This window comes from Odontesthes bonariensis, chromosome 21, assembly GCF_027942865.1.
Source record: "Odontesthes bonariensis isolate fOdoBon6 chromosome 21, fOdoBon6.hap1, whole genome shotgun sequence".
NCBI lineage: Eukaryota > Metazoa > Chordata > Actinopteri > Atheriniformes > Atherinopsidae > Odontesthes > Odontesthes bonariensis.
Window position 1 is genome coordinate 8,689,722 of NC_134526.1, and position 13,807 is coordinate 8,703,528.

At 40.1% G+C, this 13,807-nt stretch overlaps 1 protein-coding gene across 1 annotated transcript in view; it reads left to right on the forward strand.

Moving 5' to 3' along the window:
- The window catches only part of ppfia3 (PTPRF interacting protein alpha 3), a 33,052-nt gene that overhangs the window by 6,249 nt on the left and 12,996 nt on the right, over positions 1 to 13,807 (forward strand). The window contains exons 3-17 of the mRNA XM_075453782.1: positions 2,714 to 2,815; positions 2,973 to 3,200; positions 3,285 to 3,344; positions 5,890 to 6,018; positions 6,137 to 6,229; positions 6,805 to 6,857; positions 6,948 to 7,041; positions 7,186 to 7,320; positions 8,077 to 8,160; positions 8,423 to 8,554; positions 9,227 to 9,289; positions 9,380 to 9,459; positions 9,916 to 10,084; positions 11,485 to 11,678; positions 13,469 to 13,706. Coding sequence (XP_075309897.1) covers positions 2,714 to 2,815; positions 2,973 to 3,200; positions 3,285 to 3,344; positions 5,890 to 6,018; positions 6,137 to 6,229; positions 6,805 to 6,857; positions 6,948 to 7,041; positions 7,186 to 7,320; positions 8,077 to 8,160; positions 8,423 to 8,554; positions 9,227 to 9,289; positions 9,380 to 9,459; positions 9,916 to 10,084; positions 11,485 to 11,678; positions 13,469 to 13,706 — 1,854 coding nt within the window. The remainder of the gene's footprint in view (positions 1 to 2,713; positions 2,816 to 2,972; positions 3,201 to 3,284; positions 3,345 to 5,889; positions 6,019 to 6,136; positions 6,230 to 6,804; positions 6,858 to 6,947; positions 7,042 to 7,185; positions 7,321 to 8,076; positions 8,161 to 8,422; positions 8,555 to 9,226; positions 9,290 to 9,379; positions 9,460 to 9,915; positions 10,085 to 11,484; positions 11,679 to 13,468; positions 13,707 to 13,807) is intronic.

Consider the following 13,807-nt stretch of genomic DNA (forward strand, 5'->3'; position numbering starts at 1 on the left):
ATATCAGTGCAATAAAGTTTTGCCTGAAACTTCCACTCACCATGTTGATGTTGAATAGTTGAACTAATCAGATTCACCAAATTAATGCAGTAGTGTGATGGTTTGTACTTGGTGGTTTGTGCTTAAATTCAATCAAATCAATGAAAGCTGAAGCAGACATGACAGGTTTAAGGAAACAGACAAAGAGCTAAACTAATGCTGAATGCTTAATCATTCTTGTTGAATCAAGATTTGTCTAGTTTTCCACAGATGTTAGTAGCATCTGAACGAAAACAGCAGGAGCACCGTGGAATATTTTTTTAGTTTCATAATTAGTGGTGTTTTTATTGTTATTAGAAATAACTGGCTAAAAGTTTAAGAGCTACAGTAACATCATGCTCACATATTCGCAAACAGATTACAACTGAGTTTGTTCAAATCTTCTGTAAACATGATTACCTCTAAGATGAAAGGATACAGAAAAATTCCACTCGGAATCACATGATTTAAGATTTTAGATTCATTTCTTTATCATGATAGAAAGCAGGATTCTTTAATGAAATTCTATATGTTACTCCACACAGCAAATAAGGATGTTTTAGTGTTTTGCTGCCAGGAACATTCAGGCTATATCTTCCTCTGTTGAAGATGCTACCATGCTGTTGGGAATTATTTGAAACACCTCTTAAGGTTTCTTAAAAATCTTTTTAAAATTCATACAACTATTCCTTTAATAATAATGTGATGGCAGATGATTCTATGCCATTTCTGTAGAGCTTTCATAGAGTTTCCATTTTAAAAACGTAAACAGCAACAAAAAAAACATCTAAACACCAAAAAAAAGTAGGTATCCAGTAAAAAAAAAAAAACATAACTAAAAAATCATTGATAGCAGCCAAAATTGCTTGTAAAGCTTAACAAGCTGCTTCAGCTTACCAGACAAATTGATAAGATGCAGTAAGAATTCACTCTCAATGATGTTCATTCAGCTGTTTTATCTAGTTGGGAAAAAAAATCAAACTCAGATATAACCCAAAACTATTTATTTAACTTCTAAACATCCTGGATTTATTAAACATACCTCAAATAAATATAAAAATAAAATTGTTTTAATCAATGGCAGTTTCTTTCTTTTTTTTTTTTCTTAGATCAAGTAGAGGGAAAAAATTGGGAATTACTTAGGTGAGAAAGAAATTGCAATCACCTTCTAATTTGCATTTCTAAAACAAATACCTGCACAAGTCTAAATATTCAAATGAGTCTGCAGCTAAAAGCGAGTGCTTGTAAAGCTTAACAAGCTGCTGCACCTGGCTGACTGACAGGAAACATGTCCCCAACTACAGAGCTGTCGGTGGAAACAGTGGAAAGGATGATAAAACTCCTTCAAGAAGGTAATTCAACTCTGAGTGTGGCAAAAAATGTAGGCTGCTCCCAGTCATCAACGTACATGTCGACGAAGGAAGACGTCAAAGATTCAGGACGGAAAACCCAAGGCAGTGCCTGAAAATAGAAAATGTACAACAAAAGAAATGGAAAACTTATGGGGAAAAAAGTTTGTCACCAAACTATAAGAAACAGACTGAAGGAAATAGGATTTCCATAAAGAAAAGCCCACTGTAAACCATCATTAACACCAAAACATAAGAAAAGGTTGCAGTGGGCTGAAGAGAAGCAGTCATGGACTGTGGATGATTAGATGAAAGTGATATTTAGTGATTAATCACCGGTCTGCATTGGACAAGGAGATGATGTACAGTGAAGATGAATTATATTTCCATAATCACTGATGATATGAGGTTGATGTCAGGTAAAGAACCAGGGAAGATGGCAGTCATGTACAGTAAATGAACAGGTGGACGTTCAAATTGTGGACATTGTGGAAATGATAATGCATCTTGCTACAGAGCAAAAAGTGTTCAGCTTTTTCCTCAAGAAAGATCCGTAACAAAGTTCTACTTTTTGGTTCATAATTTAGTTTTTTGCCACCCTTTTCATGATCTGAAAAATAAAATGGACCTTTTAAACATTTTTTTCAGGTTTGTTTTACAAAGCCAGAATTTTCGTCTTTTAGATAAATATAAATGATTTGTGCATAGACAGTGCTATAGTCTGAAGTATGCTGGGCAGAGAAATAGCCTAAAGTCCTGAATCAATGTAATCTTATCTAGACTCAGTTGCTCCACTGGTGTTTGGTCCAGCTATACTTGGAGCTGGAAAGGTCTGAGGGTCTGCTATAGGTAATCAAAATCTCTGCTTTAGCTTTTCTGACATTGATGAATGTACTTCTGTCTGAAGTAATTACAAGTACTGTTAAAGTAAAGCTTGCCTCCCACAATAGACCCCAACTGGAGAAAATGTAAAAGAAAAAAGGGAAAATTGAGGCAACTACCCTACCCCTGCATCTACATGTCATACAGGAACAATGTAATGAAGCCTTAAGATGAAAGATAGAGAAACCTACCCTCTACTGTTAGCTCCTTACCAATCCCTCCTTATATAAAACCTGCCAGTTAAATCAAAGTATAATCACTCTGGTAAACAAAGTAGTTAAGTAATAGGGGATAAAGCAGTTAAACCCTGTTTAGGGATCATACGGCACCTCAATTCAGCAGCAGTGGATGCAGTGACCATTACAGTTTGATGAATGTGTGTGATCAGTGTGGATAAATGGTGCTTATGACCTCATGTACCAGCAGCACTCTGGCAATAACAGCACCCTCTTGTGACCCTGCAGGAGTTTGCAGTGCTGACCAAAGATTTGAACCTCTGCCGGGAACAGCTGCTGGAGAGGGAGGAGGAAATATCAGAGCTGAAGGCTGAGAGGAACAACACACGAGTCAGTACCCCTTTATCTCTGTTCATGATAAATGTTCTACCCTCATTTTGGCATGCATGTTCTGAAAGACCCCACACATGAAAGTGTAATCATCTGAGATGGTTCACAGGCACATCTTGGAGGCCTTTTACAGCATGTGAACCATATATGTTGACAGCTGCTGCTTGAACATCTGGAGTGCCTGGTGTCCCGCCACGAGCGCAGCCTGAGGATGACCGTGATGAAGAGGCAGCCCGGGGTCTCCAGTGAGGTGGAGGTCCTGAAAGCCCTTAAGTCCTTATTTGAGCATCACAAAGCTCTGGATGAGAAGGTGCGGGAAAGGCTACGGGTGGCCTTAGAGCGCGTGTCCACCCTGGAAGAGGAGCTGCAGTCGTCTACCCAAGAGGTGAGTTCCCACTGCTGCTTATTTTTCTGCAGGAAAAAGTAGATGAAAGTTCCAGCTGATTGATTCTTTTCTGCATTGCTACAGGTTGTGTCTTTAAGGGAACAAATCAAACGACGGCAACAAGGACTGGACAACGGCAAAGAGGTAATGGCTTTTACAGCTGACATTTATCTGATCAGCGCCGACACATTTTCTGAATTTAGCCAAACTAGAAGTCTGAAAATACAAAACCGAATGAATTTGAATGAGTGAATTTCTGAAGCATCATCCATAGGTAACAAGTCAAAGAGTTCAAATATTTCCTTATGTTCATTAACACAAAGTCTGACTATCACCAAATTCCATGGTAATCCACTGAGGTCATTGCCTTCTTTTGGCAGCATAAATGTAAAAAAGTTGTGCCTATCATTCCAAAATGTGTTTGCATATCAGGTATTGTTGGGACCAAATTGTGGGACCCGCCAACTAAAAGCACAACTTGCTTCCATAGGTGAGGGATGATTTCCATTTGTCAGTACAACACATATGAACTCCAAAATGCTGCAGAGTTCTGTCTTCACTCTGCAGCTGGAACGCTGATCAGAGGCCACCGATTGCCAGAAGCTATTGCAGCTTTTGCTACAGTCTGCTGTATATTCCTGGATCAGTTGTGTTGCCATATGGCTTTCAGCCATCAGTCATTCAGCGAGGAGGAAGTTATGCACCGTCTTCTATTTTTATGGGCTCTGTCGACTTGGATGAAAACTTCCAACTTCAATCAGATAGAGTGCATTGTGTCTTTCATCCACCTGACTTGTGTTTATTTTTTTATGATAGCTTAGTTTTACAGTTTTAGCTTTTTTATTTTCATTTGGAATTCTGTCATGAAGAGACGAGTGAGCACTGAAATGTGTCGTTCAGTCAGGTAACTCAGAGCTTAAATATACTACATTTTGAACCTCAAAACAGGATAAAAAAAACCTGATTCTTAGCCGAGAGTGCATCCCTCTATGTGTGTGTGTGTGTGTGTGTGTGTGTGTGTTGTTATCCGAGCAGCTGGGTTCTGTGTTTTGGCTGCCGATCTGGTCACATGTGTATGTTATTTTATGCGAGTCCCTGTAGCGTTCAGTGGACCAACTTTCAGGTTTTTCACCGCTGAGTGAACCACATGCTCTGGCTAAGAAGGGATAATAAGATGAGATGGACAGATGAAGGCTCCAAACAAGGCTCCCTTTCTGATTTTTCTCTGTTTGTGTTGGATTCTACTGCTCATACTAGTACAGTAGTTCTCAGTGATTTTACATTAGAGCCACGCTGCTGAGAGAAAAAAAATCAGGAGAGCTCCCTTTACCACAAAACACAAACTACTCAGCATTCCTAACATATGTAATGCATCCACTCTAATCTCGCCTTTGCTGCCATTACGTTAACGTGACGTTAACCAGCCGCTGTCTTTGAATAGAAATAGATACATTTCCGTTGTTTGTGTCTTTCATGCTAGATAGCCTAACATGTGAGGCTGCAATAGCTGAACAACGTATGCACAAGTGTGCTGTGTTGCCAGGTTGCTGGCAGTTTTTACCCTTTTCAACATTTGCCATACAAAACCTTTGCAATTGTTAAGAAATAGTTGCATCCTTCAGCTGTAGAGCTTTGTACTATATGCAGTACTTTACAAAAGTTTTGTAGATGCTAAGTACTATTTTTATGTCTGTTAAACTGTGTTTGGCATTTCTTTAGATACAACTAAAGAAAAGGAAACAGTGTCAGAAGATATCATTACAAATTGTATCTTTGCTAAGTTGTCTGTTATGTGTAGACACAACACTGGTTCATCCCTTGAGTTAGGTGCCTTTCTATACTGGAATCATACATAAGTCAATGTTAAGAGGCGTCAGTAAAGTGCACTTTCCTTTGAAAATGGCTAGGTACAAGGACTGTACTGAAAATGAGTGAAAAAGCATCAAATGTCCAAAGAAAAACTTTGAAAAACTTTTAGAAAGTCTGCAGACACAAAGGTATTGATCAAGACCACTTTAAAGGATTATAAGAAAGTCTGGCCTCATAAAGAAATGAGGGGTGGATCTAGACTTTTGCACACTACTTATATGTTACATATACATTTTTCTGAAACAGCTGAAACAGTTCCAGGTTTGTAATCTATACTGCCACCTTGTGTATGAACAGCATAGCTGCTTTGAATATTTGTATTACTTATATTATCAACAGAATTTTCGTATAATGATTTGCTTGAAAGTGAAGCGTAAATTAAGACTTGGCAGGCAGCATGACGTTAGCCAGCTATGCAACGAGTGCTTTTCTAAAGGTGTATATTGAATGTTTTACTGCGATTATTTTCTGTGCAACAGCAACCTTGGTGTGAAATAAAAATCAAATCTAAAAGTAGCAATTGTAAACCATGCTAATTTAACAGTGAATGACTGAATTTTTACAACATAAAATCCTGTATTTAAAGGTTGTAACTAAATTAACATACCATAAAGCCCACTCTTAATCATGAAAAAAATGCATGTTGCACAGTAAAATATACGGTACTTACATTTTAGTTGTTTGAAGATGAAGAAGAGAGAAATATTACAGGCCAGTCAAATAATTTGGATCCTTTATTGAACTGAAAACACAGTCTGTCATCAGAGACGCTCAAAGTTTATGTTTTGCTCTATTAAATGATGTAAATATTGTCACTCAGCGGCTTCCTAACGGACCGTCCTCCATCTTGGACGACGGCGAAATCGACCGACAGAGAGAGGGCGAGATCGAGCGACAGAGGTCAGAGCTGGGGCAGCTGAAGGAGAGACTGGCCCTCATGTGCCGACAGGTACATCATTCAGTGACTCTCATAGTCTAATGCTATCAGCGAAACAAATACTCCAGGCAGAAAATGATCTGTCCATGGTTCTCTGAGCCTTGTTTGCCACACTCTCATTTACTGTCAGGTTGGGGAGATTGAGGAGCAGCTGACATCCGCCAGGAGGGAGCTGGCCCGATCTGAAGAGGCCAACCAGAAACTCCAGAGGGATTTAAAAGAGGTGAGACTCTCTGAGTTGTTGAGAGACAATTAACCAACACTACACGTGTCTAACACAGTGGCACAATAAGTCCGTTTTGTTCATGAGCAGAAATATTTAATCGTCTGCCATGGTAACTAAGCATTTGCCCACTTGGCAGCGGCGGCTGCTACTGTAAACTAAAGAGCCTCTACACTGTAGCCATGGTGACACTCAACAGTGGAGCTGCGGGTGTATCTCCCATGATTCGGGCCCTTTTTGTGCGAGCAGCTGGTTGAAAGGTTGTGTGGGGCATGTGTGAGTCAAGCCAGTTTCCCTCTGCATCTTTGCCATTCCTGACAGTTTCACCTCACTTCCTGCCCTTTTATCTTCTTCCAACCTCCATAGCTGCGTAAGAGGGTGCTTCTGAAATCTGTCAACAGTAGCTATTAACTAGTAATTATCATTCTTCAGCTAATAGAAGCCCAGTGAACACCCATTGAATACCAGCCTTCTGTAATCTTAACATTTGCCCTTTCCCTGCTCTTGTGTCCTGTCTTTCCGATTTCTGCCTTGAAGTCTTCACATACAGCTTCTTTGCCTCTTAATTCTCTCAGGCACTCTGTCAAAGGGAAGACATGGAGGAGAGAATCACCACATTAGAGCGCAGGTTTGAATTATTTCTCTGTGAGATTGTGTTATTTCAAAATGCTCTACTCTTTGTGCTTCATCTTCCTTTCTTTTTAATTCTGGTTTGCAGGTACCTGAGTGCCCAGAGGGAGGCGACGTCTCTCCATGATATAAAAGATAAACTAGAAAACGAGCTGGCCAGCAAGGAGTCTTTACACAGACAGGTGGGAAAAGTCTCTTCGTCCCGAAGTTTCTACTGCTGATTGGCAGCTTGGCTTTTCCCTTGGTGGCTTTAATCATGTCAGGTGCTCTGGGCAGTCTTTGCTTTGAGTTTCAACTGCACCTCCTGTCACCCCGTCTTCTTGCAGAGCGAAGAAAAGAACCGGCAGCTTCAGGAACGTCTGGATGATGCCAAACAGAAGCTGCAGCAAACCTTGCAGAGGGCCGAAACGCTGCCTGAGATCGAAGCCCAGCTGGCACAGAGAGTGGCTGCACTCAACAAGGTGTGTGTGTGTGTGTGCGTGGGGCATCATCTGCAATCGTACAACCACTGTTGGTGCATTGAGGAGAAGCAAAAGTGTCACACACCTCTTTGTCCTCATTTGAAATGGAAATACTTTCACAGTACAGCAGAATTATGAGCATGCAGCTGCTCTCAGGCTGAATTCCTGTGCAGAGACATAATTGCATTTGTGTGCGAGTGTGTGAGGTTAGGCATGTAGGCAGGTGCAAGCATCAACATATGCGATTGCGTGTGTAAATTTGCGTGATTACATGCATGAGCGACACAAAACACAAGATGTCAAATGACAGATGAATACCAAGTGTTTATATCAAGCTGAAGTCAGTAAATCATACGCATGCAATCTGAGATGAAAGCGAGCTGTGAGCAAACAGTCCCAGCTATTATATCCTCGGGCTCAAAACATGTCAAGAACTGCTCTCCTCGTAAATTTCACGTTCAGTTGTCAACAATTCCTGTAAAGAGCTAGTTTTTCCTCAAGCCAGACTTTACATAATATTCACTCCCCTCCCATTTGTCAGACTTCTCACATGGCCATAGTTTCTCCTTTCATGTTCAAACTGGATGGGATCTGTGGCAGGATTGTATTAGTGCTCCATAATAAACTGTCCTGTTACACAGTGATCTGTACAGGCATGTAGCTAATTAGTCAACTCGGTCAACAAGCTTTTTCCTTTGTGATAATTTGAAGTAGTGTTGCAACATGGGTAACCCTGCTTCCGCTCCCATCATTCAGGCAGAGGAGCGTCATGGCAACTTTGAGGAGCGGCTGCGACAGATGGAGGCGCAACTGGAGGAGAAGAACCAGGAGCTACAGAGAGTGAGTCACGCTTTCTTTTTCTTTCTCTTATTCCATCCTCCCCCTCTTTTGTGCCATTCCTTTTGTCAAGATTTACTCAGCACAAAGCACACTAATTTTCTAAACCCTCTTTTTGACCGTTTGCATTCAGATAGAAATCTTTGTCTTGCACTTGCAGTCAAGCAGAGTGCTTGTTATTCACTCTCCTCCCACCCTCCTTTCTCCCCCCTCCCTGTGTTGTTTTAATATCTCTCCCTGACTCGTCTCGCTGTCTCCCCTTCAGGCGAGGCAGAGGGAGCGGATGAATGATGAACACAACAAGCGACTCTCAGACACTGTGGACAAACTGCTGTCCGAGTCCAATGAGAGGCTGCAGCTCCACCTGAAGGAGCGGATGGCCGCCCTGGAGGAAAAGGTGACCTGCTCAGACCAAAGCAAGAATATCTAACCACCCCTTTTCCTAACCTGAACTTGGGAAACTTTAATGAATGACAAAAATGACACTTTGTCCAAATAAACCCCTTGTGTGTTTATTCGCCTCTTCTGTGTGTGAGGTGGCCACTCGATTAAATTGTCAAGCCCTTGGTTTTCATCTCGTCTGTACCCTCTTAAGGTTTTCATTTGTTTTTCATTCTTCTATAAAAATGGAGTTTTATCATTTTTGAACATGGGTGAAGCATTTACTTTCCACACACAAAACAAGTGTTAAAATTATTTAAAAGTTAGACCCTTAACTGATTTGTCACCAGAAGCATTTCCTTAACATGGGGAAAGGAGGCTTAAACCAGTGTTTCAATAAGTCGGAGTAAAAATAGAAATAATGAACTTTAGTAACGCTTGCATTTACAATGCAGCACAGTGTTGTTGTAGCACAGTGTTGTTTGAACTCAGTAGTTCAAAGTTAAATACTCTTTTTATTGTCTTTTTGCAGAATTTAGCAGGTAACTTGATAGTTATGGATAGTGGGATTTGATTTGAGTAACTTGCTCTGTTTTGACAAAGTTTTCTTTTTCATTTCACTGCATCATTTAAACCATCATTGCGTGTATAGTTTGCCAGTTCCCCTAAATGTATTCTTTCTGTTTAGAATGCCCTGTCTGAGGAACTGTCGAACATGAAGAAGCTCCAGGACGATCTGTTGGCAAACAAGGTGATCACAACTCCAAGCCTCTTTCTTAGCTGAGGCCAGCAGGCCTATCTTCTTTTTTTTTTACCGACTCTGTATCTTTTACACTTCCAGGACCAGCTGATAGCGGAGCTGGAGCGTATTCAGCTGGAGTTGGATCAGCTGAGAGCGAGGCCCGGGGGGTCTTATTCCAGGTTGGTACCATTCAGACAACAGTGCCACAGGAATCCATTGTCTTTAAGACTCCTGCACGACCTTAATAAACTGTAAATCAAATCACTTTACATAGCATTAGCTTAACAATATCAGTCGGGGTAAATATTTTGATATGCATTCATGCTCGCACCATAAACACACAAGTGAACCATTAACTGTCACTTTCACATCTGGATGTCACAACACTGTCTCCTATGCATCCGTTCATGGGAATATGTTTTAATGTTAACCAGCTGTTCTTAATCTATTTGTAGTTTTTTGATAAATAGCCACTGTCCAATTGTAGTCTTCTTAAGTTTATTGTTGTTATTTCAGTATTCCTCACCTTATTTCCAATATATTTGTTTTTATCGTTGCCAGTAGCTGCCATAACCTCATTCACCAGAGTTACTATTTCATTTAAGGTGGAGGTATCTTTACTTTTGTCTCTGCAGCCGCTCTCTGCCTGGCAGCGCCCTTGAGTTGAGGTATTCCCATGGAAGTGGGTCCCTCCCAGCAGGCTCCACCACTCACCTGGATCCCTTTGGTAACCCTTCTGCCGGGTGCATGGTCAGACGAGGCCACCCGGCTCGCTGGAGCTCCGCCCGGGAAAACTCCAGCAAGGTAGACCCCCATAAAACACACATAGACTGCTTCAGACATTAGTTTACAGACATTTGAAACTAATAGTTGTTTTTTGTTAAGTGGTTTTGAATAAATTACACACGTGTACATGTTTTCTTTTTTGTTGTGATGAAATCTTGTCTTCAGTAGAAGGTTACAGAAAAGAGAAACACTTTTTCATAAGATCTATTTAGTGCTGGTTTGGGCCAATTTGTTGACTATGAGAAAAATAAACAAATGACCAAAGTTATACCCCATAAACGATTTTATTGCACTTGAATTAAGTTGCTCATTAACCAGATCTAAGATCTGTACCATACAAATGCAGCCCCAAAAGTGATTAACATCGAGCAAGCTGCAACAAAGTGAAGATTCACTCTTTGTATAAGGCACTTAAAGGTTTGTGTATATATATGTACACATATGTATACATTTACATACATATATGCATTTTATTTAGTTTAAAAAGGTGTCTTAAATTCAAGCTTTCCATGTTTTCCATATCCAAAATGTGTGTTGCACAGCCATTGTTACTACAGTAGCCATAAAAGAAAAGAAAACAAAGACTGCCCACTTTAGCAGGCATTTTGCATGATTTTTTTCCCTGCAGTTTACAATTTCTATCTATTTGTCTGTCTGTCTCATCCTCTGATAAAGCTACAATAAATATGCATACACAATTGTTTTTTTGAAATTATGCTACCAAACATGCATATTTTGAGTCTGAATAGGCAAAAACAGACAAATATGGCTGTCATTCTATTATATGTTTTACTATGCATTAATGTCAAAGCAGGATTCTAGGGATTCTAATAAATGGAGCTTATTTAAAATTATTTTGTCTCCAAATGCAACTAATGATGATTTAATTTCTTATTTCTACATAAATTGACGTTGTTTGGTTTGTAAATGGGCTGAAAAGAGTGAGAAATGATGATACCCGCATTGTCCATGCTTTTGGTGTTATGTCAGTTTAAAAAAACAGCAAAATCTTTATTTGTGAAATAACTGGTATCTAAAGCGCTCAGATAGATTAAAAGAAAATACGTAGTAGTGAAGAAGAAAAAGAAGACAAGAAAAGACTAAAAGAAAATACAAGCATCCCAAATTTATTTTTTAGGTCTGTGCTAGCATAAATGTGCTTTGCTGCCAACCCCCACTGCTTAACACTAACCCCAATTACACTGGAATTTCATAGGTTTTCTAGATATTTGGTCACACACCAAAAATTAAGAAATCAAAATTCTGTTTTAGTGTTTATGATAGCTCTTGGAATTCACCATGAGGAGAACTTGAACTATAATGCCATTTGAGTAGTAAAAGTGAGATGTGAGATGTTTCACTTTGGACAAAAGTGGCAGACAGTGCAGAAATTCCTCTGCTTTGTTGTCTGTGTGCAGTACCCAGACTGGGAGAGTGGGGCTCTGCTTGGGACCGGGTACGAGCCAGGCATGGACGTGGGCTGTTCCGATGACGAAGACGACGGAGAGCCTCGTTTTAGCTCAGAGCTTCTTTCCCCCAGTGGGCAGACAGACGTGCAGACCCTAGCCATCATGCTGCAGGAACAGCTGGAGGCCATCAACAAGGAGATCAAGTAAGGAAGAGGCAGAGGGAAGTTTTAGGGAGGTGACAGTATGAGAAACACCGAAGCCTATAACACACCATCACCGACTAGAGTTTCATAAAATAAAGACATCGGCACCTTTCTGATAGAGGAAACGCTCTGGAATTCGTTTCTATATTACATTTTTAAGCAGTTCAAACAATATAAACAAGTTAATAGTTTTACTGATGCAGCTGCTTGAAGTGCCATTTTAACTACTTTATAACCACTCTTCCCATAGGTTTACAAGATAAACCTGAGAGGTCATGGGATGATTGAAGGCAGGAGAGGAACCTAATCTTTTTTTATTTAGTTTTTTTAACCTTTAATCTGGATTTTATCTCTATGGACTTAACCCGGTTATTATTAATAACTTTCAGATGGGAAATCTGTCGGGCTCAACAGCTCACAATCTAAAACGCAACAAAGGGACCAAATAGATACTCATTTTTGTGAAGGATAACAAGTCAAAAACTTTTAAAACTCCCAGTTTGACTTGTGAACAAGCTCCTATAATACTACTGTATTCTCTGGGCTCAAGCTCTTATACGATGGACTGAGGTGAAGTGGAAAACTCTCCTGTACTCTGACCAGTCAATAGTCAAAAAATATTTTAGATGAACTGCATCCTCTGACCTTCATCCAGATTGTTGTCAGCACACTTTTACGGACCAGCATTCATGATGATGTTGAGGTACATGAGTGCAAATCACATGTGCATCTTTAACATCTGTGAAGGCATAATTTATGTCAAGTAATTTATTGGTTTAGCATTGAGATTTTGGAACAACAAATGCAGCAATCCAGTTTTCTTTTGCAGGGCAGACCTTGCTCATTTCAGCAAGATAAGCCGCATTCTAGACAAACCCCATAATTAAAGAGTCCAAACTGATGTTAAACTGACCTGCCTGCGGTCCAGACATCCAGACATGTCACCTACTGAAAACATTTGCAGCATTATACAACAAAAAGTTCAACAAAAACAGGCGCAGAAATCTAATATCAAGAAAAAATGGGAAACATCTCACTTTTACTTTTTACTTTGGAAGTTGGTTTGATCAATTAAAAATCTGACATTTGTACTTAATTTGAAAACTGGAACTAATTTTGCATGAGATAAAGAACATAGATCCATAAAATGGTCTGGATAACTGGCACTACTTCCACTCATTGCAAACTACTGTACGTTTTTGGACTGAGTGAATGTACTTGGTGTGAGCTTAAAAGTTGCAAATATGGGGACAGGCACTGCAAATTAACTTTGGCTATAAATACAGTGGTGTGCGGTATTTGCTAATGCTAAGACGTGTCCCTGTACAAATAAAGAACAAGCAACCAACAAACAAATCCAAGGAGATTCACAAGCAGTTTTGCAGTGTCTGTTTTGCAGAAATTAGATTCCCTGCTAAATCTGAACTGCCTTTTTGACCTATTAAATAAGGTAAATCAATTACGTTTTATACTAATTATTCAAAATTCAACAAACTGCCATTCTCTGACTCAACATATAATCAGTAAGTTCATGAGCTTCAGACATGCTAAAAGGTGAATTTTATTACTTCTCAGTAAATCAAGAGGAGTTGGTTCACTTAATAATTGTGCTTTATGCTAAGCTAACTTGATGCTATCTGTAAATATATATTGTGCTGGTGTGAGAGTAATACATTTTTCATCCGGAAGAACACTTTTCACGAAACTGTCAAGCTTGAAATACTCAAGTGGAATCTTTCTTCTTTCTTATATAAGGAAAATGTTTCTTCTTTTTTTTTTTTTAAATCCAGGTTGATTCAAGAGGAGAAAGAGAACACCGAGTTGCGGGCAGAGGAAATTGAGAGCCGGGTCAGCGTGGCTTTGGACAGTCCGCCCATTCCTCCCTCCTCCCTGGGGAGAGACAGCACAGGACGGGGCTTCATCCCCTCATCCATCACCTCCTCTACCCTGGCCTCTCCCTCTCCCCCCAGCTCTGGAACCTCCACCCCACGTCTGCCTCACTCCCCGGCCCGTGAGACTGACAGACAGGTAACGCTGGCTTGTAGAGACGAGCTCCTGTTTAACTTTACCTCAGCTTGGTATCAGCATCCCTGTTTATGCAAACAGCTCCTCCAAACAGACACAGTCGC